This window comes from Eleutherodactylus coqui, chromosome 10 (genome assembly GCF_035609145.1).
Source record: "Eleutherodactylus coqui strain aEleCoq1 chromosome 10, aEleCoq1.hap1, whole genome shotgun sequence".
Taxonomy (NCBI): Eukaryota; Metazoa; Chordata; class Amphibia; order Anura; family Eleutherodactylidae; genus Eleutherodactylus; species Eleutherodactylus coqui.
In genome coordinates, this window is record NC_089846.1 from 136,385,487 (window position 1) to 136,397,556 (window position 12,070).

Genomic DNA, 12,070 nt, shown 5'->3' on the forward strand with positions numbered 1-12,070 from the left:
AAGTGGTTTATAACTACTTCTGTCTTCTCTTTTCCAGCCTACAGAGTCCTCAGTGAGTGCTATGTAGAGAACAGAGGAAGCAGCAGTGCCGTTTCCTCTATAGGACCCGCTGATCATGTAATCGTCAGTGATGCCCGGCATGGCAGAGCTGCAGAGTCTTAGAAGACACAGATCAACTCTGCCAGTGACGATTCTCAGCATAAGTCCAACAATAATTGAGGTAGTGGCAGCATCAGAGGTGTAATAAAATCATGTTAACATGGAGCAATAAAGAGAAGTTGATTTTATTACACCTCTGATGCTGCCGCTACCTCAATTATTGTTGGACTGCGCTTGAGGATTGGGGAGGCCCATAATCCTCTTTTTGTGTCTCTACATGTTAAGGTACCTCGCCCATGTTTGGGATCTACTAAGGAGTGCTGCCGGACACTTGGTATTCTCAGCATAAGAGGATGTTTTCTCCGGTAACTGGGGTTTCTATGGATTCTGCTCCTATGGATACCCCAAAATAAGAAAAAAGATGACTGTGAATGTCCCTCAGAGGTCTTATATGATTTCATTGTAGACACATAGATTTAAAATAGGTATATATGCCAAAATAAGAAAAAAATGTATAAAATAAAATAGAAATGTGTAAAAAAAGAAAAAACATCCACACAAATCCAAACCGTTGTTAGAACTGCTCTGCAGTCTGAGGGCGAGCACCCACTGGCGTTTGCGTTGTTAGTGCGTGAAAAACGCAGCGATTTCGCATCTACGCGTTTGCGTTTTTCGCGCGTTTTTTGCTGCGTTTTTTTAACGCAAAACGCGGAGAATGTCTCATCCTAAAACGTTGCATAGCGTTTCTATACCAACACACCCTACAGCACCTGTGAAGAATGCCCGCCCTTCCACAGTCTTCAGTAATGTTGTCTGCAAAAACGCCACGCGGCGCGTGCAAATTGCGTTGCGTTGCGTTTTTTCCGGGAGCATTGAAAACCATGGGAGAAGTTAGATTAAAAAAAGGAGCCAGAGTGTAAGGACAGCTGCGATGCGATTTTGCGGGGCGGGGCGATTTTAAAAACGCCAGTGGACATGAGCACACTTAATCTCTATGCCTGTGCAGGAAAAACGCAAAACGCAGGTAAAAAAACGCCAGTGGGTGCTCGCCCTGAGAGTATACAAATTATATGTCAAAACGTCTGAAACTAAATGGGAACCCATTCCTCTACTTTATTACTAAAATAATGAAAATTTTTAAAAATCAAGTACTATAATTATTATTATTTTTTTTTTTTTAAGTCACCATAGTAATATAGTATGTTAGGCTGAAAAAAAAAATATGTCCATCCAGTTCAGCCTATCACCCCCCAATGTTGATCCAGAGTAAGGCAAAAAACTCCAATGAGGTAGAAGCCACATGCATAAAATGGCTACAAAGTGTCTGGTCTTCTAAGACAAAAACACTCCGGTCTTCAAGATGTTAATCATTCCTGTGAAGGTCAGATTGGGAGCAGCAGATCTACAGTCACTCTTATCTTTGATCAGAGATTGAGCAATTCAAACTATGGTTGGGCGAAACAAACAATGTCCATCTTTGATTGATTTGTTCCATTTGTAGACGTTGCGGATATTTTTAGAGGATGGCTCCACCTGCCGAGCCTTTGTGTTGTGTAATAACAATAGACTTAGTCATGTATGATATAATAATGGTGGCCAGATATGTGAAGGTTGTCATATGTAATGAACTGGAGAAGAAAGGCAAAATGTAGCTATAGAGACAGACTCTAGCATTGTCCAAGGGTCTGGAAAAGGTCGGGACTCGTCGGACTACCCTTCTAGTCCGCTATGATGATGTAGCCTAATCATGCTCTGAATTGGTCAGTGCAGCTCAATGATATTGGAGGGCCCAGGGCAAAGAGTTATAGTCATAGCTACTGTCAGGTACATCAATGGCTGACCTTGTCGGAGCTTGTTTTGTAATGGAAATGTTACCCTAACTTGTACTCTGTTCATAATAGTAATCATTATATGTCTATGTTGTTTAATAGGATAGCAAAGGAAGCCCCAACACCGGTGCCCCGCCAAAGTAACAAAGACAGGTCAGTGTTACACCCTACCGGGACTGGCTGGTTATTTGGTTTGATTTGTATATTAAATTGTTCTCTGCATTCAAGTTAAAGGGAACCTGTCAGCACATGTGAGCCCCATAAGCTGCATTAGGGGGTTCAAATGTAAGGGAACGGGGTTCCGGGGTGTTTTTTATACTCAAGGAGATCATAGATTCCAGTGCTGGGCTCCATAGAAATAAGCGCACTCACACAGTATGACTCTTCAGACCGCTCTGTCCATGCGTGTCCCCATAGAGTTCAACGAGAGCGGTGTGCCACACGGCCTTCCGAAGGGAGTCACACCGTGTGCATGTGTGGATTTGTCAGGAGCACAGCGCTGGAACAGGAGACCGGGAGAGTATAACAAGCAACTCCCCGAAACTCCTGCTCCCTCAATCTGAGTCCGATAATGTAGTTTATGGGGCTCACAGGTTCCCTTTAAACAGAGGTGTAACTTGAAGTTCCCGGGCCCCAATGCAAAACCCGTAACGGGGCCCCCAACTATAATGCTTTACTCATAGTACTGGGCTCCCTATATGGAGAAGATAGGCCTTATGGGCCCCCTAAGGGTCCTGGGCCCGGGTGCAACCGCATCCCCTGCATCCTCCATAGTTACGCCCCTGCCTTTAAAGGTGCTGCATGATATTAGAAAAAAATGTCTGTAGACAATGTCTAGTATTGCAGTTCATTCAATTGAAGTATATGGGGGGAATTTATGAAGACCGCACTTCAATCACTGGTCTTAATATAATCATCAATGTATGAAGAAGCGCATGTCTTGGCCATCTGTGCGGCTACGAGCCGGAGTAGATTGCCTGTATAATTTACACCAGGCAGGGGCTCAAGTATATGTATATGGACTACTTAGTATACAAATATATGTATATGGACTACTTAGTATACAAGTATATGTATATGGACTACTTAGTATACAAGTATATGTATATGGACTACTTAGTATACAAGTATATGTATATGGACTACTTAGTATACAAGTATATGTATATGGACTACTTAGCTAGTAAACAGTAACAGAGCTCAGAGGAGCGCTTCAGCTGATTCGTTCTGGTGATCACTGTCGGTCCCAGCACCCGGACCACCAGTGATCAAAGTGTTTCACATGTCCCTGGGGCATGTCAAAAATTTTTTGAAAGTACAGTTACACTTTAGTTGTACATTGTATAGTGCAGTATACAATGAATAAAGGTGAATTTCCTATGGTAATCTATGCACTGGCAGTATAATCACTGTGAAGAAATGCTAAGGGCCATTTACATGGGACAATTATTGTGCTCCCGTGTTCCCTTGGGAATTTAAATGATATTTGTCCCTTGTAAATGCATGCAGCGACTGAATGAGAGTTGTTCAGTCATTCAGTTTCTGCATGCAGAAAATTGAATAATGCGCCGTTCAGTGTAAATAATACTCATTCACTTCTGAATGGCTGTTTACAGTGAATGAAGGCGAGCGGGCAAAAAATACTCCCCAGCCGCCCCGCCTCCAGGTGAGCAGCGCTGTGAGTAATAACACAGGAGCGAGTATCACTGGGATGAGCTGTTGGGCATCGTTTGCCCAACAGCTCATCTTGTGTAAATGGGGTATAGAAATGAATGATGACGTAAACAGGACATAATTCTGCCCCTATTGTTTGTCAGTCTGCAGCATTTCCTGCATCTTCTTGAAATAAACAGTCTTATGGAAATCTTGCAGAGAGATCTCCTTCTGTACTGTTTAATTTTTGGCTGGGGAAGACCCATGTGATTGGGGTTAGCAATCTTTTTTGCCGCAGCTAGTTGACTTACAGCCAGACATACAACAGTGAGAAAGAGGAGGAGGGGGACATGGCTGATCTCTTAGGACGATTTCTTTATATATATTCCAGTCTTAATTGTAATATGAATCAAAATAGGATCAATGAAAAGGAGGAGACTAAGAACAGAATATATGAGATTTTTAATTTAATTCATTCATTAATTTATTTATTTTGCATTTTCTGTGTGAATCTTTTTCTAGAAGTAATGCCAATGAGGGATGTAATAATCCTCCTCAGCGCCACCTATTGGAAGACAACTGCAATATGATCGCTACTTTCCAATAGGTGGAGGATTATTCCATTGCTCATTTGCATAGCTTTTTCCCAGGCAGCATTGCATGGCCTGTAAGACTCTCAACGTCCTTGTGGTTCTCTTTCCTGTGGTACTCTCCACAAGGAGAAACCGTAACCCCTGGAGTCTAGAAGCGGTGGAAGTCAAACACTTACCGGTAATTGTATTGGGACAGGATAGTTGGATTTGATAATGTTTGGATTTGATTGGTAACTACTGAATACTAAAGCGCTGCAGAATAAGTTGGTGCTATACAAATAAAGATTATTATTATTATAGTACGCACAATGTAACTGACAGTTTTGTTTTATTTTCTGTTGTCAGTGATAAGTCTACAGGAGAACTTCCATTAACTATTGTCTCCCCAGAGCTGAACAGCACCAGGTATGTGTATGACAGCTATGTATTATACAGTGCAATGAAAGGATCAGAAAGTCCAATTAAAGTTTCCTCTTAGATCCTTAAAGGCATTTTTCCTCAAAATCAACTTTTATCACCTTTCCTGAGGATAGGTGCTAAAAGTCTGATCAGTGGGGGTCTCACTGCTGAAACCCTGACCACTCATAAGAACTGGGATCCCGTGTTCCCCTCTCCTCCTCACTGCACCCCTCACAGTTAGAAGATTGAATGAAGCAGCAGTAAAGCATGCACGGTGCTGCTCCATTTATCTTTAGTGGGACCACCGGAGATAGCTGAGCATTTGTACTTCGCTATTTCCGTCAGCCCCATTGAATGAAGGACAGCCGCGCATGCTCATCCATCGCTCCATTCAGTGTCTATATCATTGCAGAACAGTGCGGCAAGCCCATAGTGAGGAGGAAAGGGGGTCATGGTACCTCTATTTTCAGGATTGGTGGAGTCCTCGACCAATCAGACTTTTATCACCCGTGGAAAGATGATAAAAGTCAAATTCGGGGTAACCTGTTTAACAAAATGAAATACTTACACGGTTAACAAATGTCTAAGGGGACAGTCATTACTACTATAGATGTAGGTTAAAGCAAGACAGCCTAGAGCCTAAAATAATACCATAACGGCCTTCAACATCCATGAGATACATCAAAGCTCGACAAAAATAATATGGAGTTCCTCTATTACAACGTTCTCAACCTGTAGCTTTCCAGTTGTTGAAAAACAAGAAAATTGTATATTGGGATGACGGACGTTGTCATTTTACAATAGCTAGCGAGGAAACAGTTGTAGAAAAACAATCTTGGAAGTTATAAAATTCAATGAAAATTAGTCAATGGTTGAAATTAAATGAATTATAACATGGGATATACTAAGTGGAGTTATTTGGCATAATTTAGATGGCTTCTTCTTTAGGACGAGTCTGTTAGACCTGTCAGATACTACAATTGTTGAGGTCTCATAGATTCCCAAAACAAGACAGTCCCAGCTCTAGGTACAGGTCTGCACCTCATATCTAAGGGCCCTTTCACACTGAACGAATCGTTCAGATTGTTGCTGGATCGCGGGAGTCTGAATGATAATCATTCTGTGTAAATGCCGACGATGAATGATAATCCGTTCATTATTCAGTTTCTGCAGGCCAACTCCACCTCCATTTACGCAGTGATCCTCGCTCCTGTGTGAAAGCACAGGAGCGATTAGTGCTGGGATATATAGATCTAAAAAAGGCTAGCCGATAGTGAAGGAACTAAGGCTTTATTAGAGAGTGTCACAGCATCAGTCACAGAAAGGACGCGTTTCGGTCTATGACAGACCTTAGTGCTGGGACAGTTGTCGGCCATTGAAGTGCAAGGCAGTCATCCCATGTAAAAGGACCCTAGATGATATAAGCAAACATGGATATTCTTAGACATGTATGGGGCCATGGTCATTCATGAAGGACAACTTTAATTACCTAATGTACCCTAATTAAGGGCAAAAGTCCAAAGTTTCAGTTACTTATTTTGTTGAGATATTCATATATATTCTTGCTGAGCAACAGGCAGGGACTCACTGTGTGACAGGCTGATTTGGCTTTGGGCTACTAATGCTCTATGGGATCCCTTGGTTTTCACCCTTTAACCCCTTTTTGGTGATCTGGTCATCACTGCAGAGAACGCTAGGTTGTTCCTCAGGCGTAGCCTCTGTGCAGTAACAGCTGACCCAAGCAGGCAAAATAGCACCAGAGTGGGGCACCAAAATGACATAGTCATTATAGCAAGCTGAGCTTGGGACAGATGGAATACATGCAATACGGTAAATCAGACTGGAGGTTATGGCATCAATCAGGCAAAATATAGTCAGAAAACAGGCTAAGGTTGCAACAGGCAGAGTTCAGGAAAGCTGGCTATAGATGCAAGGGTCAAAACTAGATAGCAAGCAGAACACTGAAACACTAGGAACCCTTTACTCATGCACCCTCCAGTGTGGGAATGTCTGGATAGGCTGGAAACGGAAAGGCTTGTGTGTGCTATGGCCCTTTAAGAGGTGGGCCAAGCACACACATGCACCCTATGGATATAGACCACCGCTGGAAGGATATTAGGACCAATGCCGCACAGAAGACCCAGAGAATGCTGGAAACCACAGTCAGGGGGAGGAGGGGAAATGTAAGAGAAGGCTCCGCTGACCCCAATAGGATAGGCATAACAATTCTGTATTCAAACTTACACTAAAATATAACTCGTATGATGCTGTACTGCATTTTACCTCCTAAGGGGTCGTTCACATCGCTCTTAGGGTTTCCATTGTCCTTGTCCGTCATGGGAGCAAGAAAACAGAAAGCCCGTTCCTTTACAAAACAAGCAGCACCAAATGAGCCTCGTTGATTTTAATGGGCTCTGTCCAGTTTTCAGAACGTTCTGCGTCATTTTACCAGGTGAAATAGTGCAGCATGCCTGATATCTTGGCCTGGAATTTAATGGACATCTGAGAAGCAGTCCTAGGACAGAACCTCTGATGCCGATGTGAACACGATCTTAGTTAAGTATTCCTATAAATCTTTTGAATCCAACATGCTTTATTCTTCAGAACCAATCAGCCTATAAAGCCCGCTGTCATCACTGAAGTGGAGAAGACCGGCGCCAGCGAGACCAGATACCGAGTTTCTGAGAGTCTTGATGAATCAGAAGCTGATGATTATGATTTCATCTATAACCAGTAAGAAGTAACCACAATGTTATTATTATCAAATAGTAATTATCAGCTGCTCAGTCCTTTTTTGTTATATATTACACCAATGACATCATTTTACTAAGATACCTTCGTCAGTATTAGGGGTTAATGTTCAGTCATGCCTACTTTGGGTACTGCAATGGGGTCTCTCCTGTGTCCTCTCTCTGGGACACAACACTCCTATCATTCAAAGGGTGATATCATAGTCCATCTTAACCTTTGAATAAATTAATAATTTAAGACCCAGCAGAAGGAATATAATTACAGAGAGCAAGCTAAATTATGACACTGATCTGTGTATATACTGAGAGAATTATGATTTGCAGAAAGCAGGCAAGGTGAGCTCACCCATTATGGGACCCCAAAATGGAAAATACGAGAGCAGGGATGGGAAACCAACCTTAACTCATGCAGAAAATTTAAAAAAATGTAAAAATAGAGAATAGAGGTCACCTAATTAATTATCTTCAGCATTACTATTTAGTTAGACACTTGTGGAGGAATATTATCACACGGGGTGTGGACACACTGTGTTACAAATTATTTGAATTTGCGCTATTCCTGAGGGCAGCACCTAGGAGACAACTGGTTTTCAACCTTTATCGTCTCCAATTGGGATCTGTTCTTAGCTGCAGGGCTCCTAGGCTGTTACCCAAAGGGCAGTCTTGGTACAGCGGCAGTTGACATGGACAGGTCAGAAGCACCATAGCACAGTAACAGAGGGACAGCCAGAGATGTAGTCGAAATACCAGCTGAGGTCAGGACAGGTGGAGTTCTGTGTAACAGTGAGATGGGTAGAGGGTCATGGCAGGCAGCAAGTAGATAAATCATGGTCAAAGTACAATCTGCCATCAGGATAGGAGAAGACGGAAAAGCAGTGTGAATCGCACATGGTCAAACAAAAAAGGAATCTTCATACTACAGCTCCTTTGCGGAACCAAAAGTAACCGATTGCTCAGCTGCCCTCCAGTAGGGGAGGTGCCCTAAATAATCACATAACAAACCAGATTGGTTGGGGTTTGGAAAGCTGGCCCTTTAAGAGGCAAGCCAATCATGTGTGTATGCACTTAAAATGTAACAGTGTCAGGGGTCCGGATGGATGCATGGTGCAGCATCTGCTGACAGGAGGAGAACATGGATGGCCACTGCCGGTGGAAGCAGAAGGTATAGGGGGTGCCAGCTGTGGTCAGTGACCATACAACTATATATAAACTGTAATTAAGATGTAACATTGCTTTCACAGTCAGCCATGTTCAGACTTTATATAATATATTGTAATGAATGTTTATTTATCGACAGACTATCTTTTGGAAACAGACGACTGACTGATACAACCTCAGATACTCAGTCCGAGCGCCCTGGTACTCCAGAGCAGAGAAGTAGCTCTCCAAGGTCATTACCTCCATCTCACATATTGTTCTCTACCTAATGACTCGTGAATATGTATGATTTGTACTACAGCCTTACATATGTCTAACCGGAGACAACACGTATAATCTGTTAAGTATCTGAGGAGAACCGCATCCCTCTTCTTGATGTTGCTGCGCCGAGTCATTAAAGTTAATTACTTATTCAGAAATCTAAACTGCGGCAACTTCCGCCATTTTGAAGTCCAATGTCAGCTTTCAGTAATGTATAGTATTTACGTAATGATCATGTATTTAAGATCCCTCTTGGGCTCAGACTGTATCTCACTAGGGCCAATGACAAGACCTCTTGACTATTGATGAATAGCTAATGCCTCTCATGCCTTTCTCTTTATTTCAGGCCCACCCCACGTCCCCGGGAAAGCATTAGCAGTACAGTTACAGAGTCCGAATACAGGCTTCCAGAGACTCTTGAAGACACAATGCTAGAAGCAGGCCCATCTAGGTAATTTACAGTTTCTATTCATTTCACGAAGATTACAGTGAAATCAGTAATAATAAAGTTGGCCGAAAATATTAGATGAATGTCGGATGAAGATGAGAATTTCCATACGCTCCCCTGATGGAGCATGTTAGAGGAAAGAAGGATTGGGCATGTTGGCAGCAGCTTATTATCCTACTTATTGAGAACGCATGCATGTGGGCAAAGTACGGGGGACTGAGAAGAATAACTGTCAGCCAAATAGGTGTTCAGATGACAGCTATCTGAGTTGTATGGATACATTAAGTGTTGTGTATCATCATCTACCTTCAAGTATCCTCAAAAATTCTGGAAAATCATGATATGTCTTATTTTCAGGGAAACGGGGTATTTGAGGCGACTATATTACCTAATGAAGGGTAGTGTTTCTCTGGTTAGCTAAGGTAGAACTAACTAGTAGGGAGTCTGTAGGACAGTGGAGCCTCGGAAAAGGTATAGCAAATAGCTCCCCTCCAGAAGGAAGAACTTTGTCTATGTAGTGCCATTTATAGGTGGTTATCCTGGAAACATAACCCGGCTGTTAAAGCATATCTGAGTTGCAGCTCAGGTCTTCATTGGCCGCTGCTCTTTGCATCCAGTTTAGGCTCTGTTAATTCAGTTCTAAGTAGATTTTGCTCTTTTTCTGCTACCCTGCTACCATTCCAATGGTCCTATACTGCCCGGGACTTCCTCTCCCACACTTCCCATACTGCCTTGCATAGCTCTTCTCCCATCAGCTGCAAGGCAGTATATCAATGCCTGCCCCTCTGGTGCATGCAGTAACTAGCAGTGTCCCCATGTCCCTGCAACTAGAGAAGCCAAATGCCTAAGAATAGGTAGTGGATTACGAAGGTGCTGAAAAGGAGAAAGGAGATCCCCTCGTGGTTTAGACTTCATACTTGGTTTTCAGTGGTAAAACAAAAAATAATTTTGAATGCAAGTATATTACAAGATTGATGATACACACAGGCTGTTAGATGAGCACAAGTTATGTGAAAAGTTAGTGTCCATGTAATTCCACCTGTAGTGGTGCTGCAGGGAACTTGGACAATTATTTGGACAGCCTGTGATCAGGCTGTTACAGTGGAGAGCCTAATACACTTTTCATACCCCCTTAGAAGGGTATATTCATCACAGGAATTCTATTTCAATGTGTTCAAAATTGTAAAACAATGCATTCACCCATTAGTTGTTTTTTCCCAAAGTGCTCCGTTCTCCTGATATCGCAGCTTTTGATTCCTCTGCATTCTGGTTGTTTACTGCTTGTTTGACAAACTTTGTTATGAGAAGGAATACCAGAGCACAATGGTGGCCCGGCCAAAAACTGGTGCGCATGAGCCTGAGATCCAGGCCAACAGGTTTAGAAAAACGAAGTGCGTGAGCAAAGGCCTCCTCTACTATTTCACTCCATAGAAGAGGTGGTCGGTTTTCCAGTTAAGAGGCAGTAAACAACCAGAGGACAGAGGAGTCAATATCTGCAATACCTGGAGAATGGAGCATTTTAGACATATTTTATGAGTGCATTGTTTTGAGATTTTGAACACACTGAAATAGGATTCCCGAGATGGAAATACCTCTTAAAGGGCCCCATACATATTAGGGAAAGTTTGTCTGAACCCACCAAGTCTGTGGGGACCATCCAAATATTGCATGTGTATTGACGCTCCCCTTTAGGTTATGTCAGAGCCAAGAAGGATAGGGCACGTTGAATTTCAACATTCAACCCTTTCGTTCTCCCTTGAAATAAGCCTCCATCAGAGCTGACTCACAGCAATGTATTCCCCTCTGCCATTCAAAAGGCGTAAGCACTCAGCCGACAGCTATTGAAGGTGTATGGGCACCTGTAGTCACTCCAACAACACCCCACACAAACTCAATGATCCAGAAGAAAGGTTTCCATCTATCCAAGAGAATTCCTAGGTCACATTTCAACAAAGGGAGTAGACTGTCCAATAGATAAGCACCCGATGGGCCTGAAGGCAGAAGATTAGACATTTCTATTAGTGTTCTGTCCACAGTTTACACCTCTATGTGGGTTTTCCGCATTCCCAACATGCTTGGGGCTGTTGAAGGAAGCGGCTACAGTGGAGAACGGGTTCTACCAGTGCTCCCTACTATACTATACCTGAGTGACTAATCGCCTTGAGGTTATCGCTATGTACAGTCAGCTGTATATAATAGTGAGTGGAAATGCCTTCTCTTCTGCTATAAAGATGATGATGTGGTTTAGATGCCGTTGTTTACCCATCAGTAACCTACAGACAGCGCATTCTCCTTTGTTGTTACATAATGTACCTTATACGCCTTGTGAATGTTAATCCTATTACTAACACATAAGAGACTTTTAAACTGACAGTTAAGAGTTAATAGGAAATAGTAAATTCTCCAAATTCCTAGAGGCAGAATCTTCATAAAAAAGATTATTACCATATTAAAACCGAACCCCACTAACCATTCAGGTTGGACTGCAGCTAAAGGACTCTTCCGGTTTGGTGGAAATCTTAGTCATTGTATAATAAAAAGTTCTGCAACTCTTTCTCTCTCCGATTGCTTTCAGGGAATAGAAATATTCTTGTTTGCATACTGTGGCTGCAACCTGTACAGACTTTAAGGAAACCCACACCTACTTCTAGTTCTGGCTCGCACGTCCCTTGGTCTGGCTGAATGCAGTGGCCGGGGTGGTCGATAGTTACAGAGATATCCAAATGGGCTGTTTTAAGCGGTTTTCTTAATTCCCATAAGAGTGCATGAGGATTACAGAAACCGTATCGCACAGTGAGCTGCTCTGTGCATGTAACTTGGGAGCTGTGGAAACAGCTTAGCTCACTGTGCTCCTCTGTTTCCGCAACTCCCATTCTCTTC

The 12,070-nt window shown here is 42.7% G+C and overlaps 1 protein-coding gene across 1 annotated transcript in view; it reads left to right on the forward strand.

Moving 5' to 3' along the window:
- ZNF185 (zinc finger protein 185 with LIM domain) overlaps window positions 1-12,070 on the forward strand; it is an 82,184-nt gene that overhangs the window by 54,915 nt on the left and 15,199 nt on the right. The window contains exons 24-28 of the mRNA XM_066582125.1: window positions 2,031-2,081; window positions 4,520-4,579; window positions 7,178-7,306; window positions 8,621-8,713; window positions 9,089-9,193. Coding sequence (XP_066438222.1) covers window positions 2,031-2,081; window positions 4,520-4,579; window positions 7,178-7,306; window positions 8,621-8,713; window positions 9,089-9,193 — 438 coding nt within the window. The remainder of the gene's footprint in view (window positions 1-2,030; window positions 2,082-4,519; window positions 4,580-7,177; window positions 7,307-8,620; window positions 8,714-9,088; window positions 9,194-12,070) is intronic.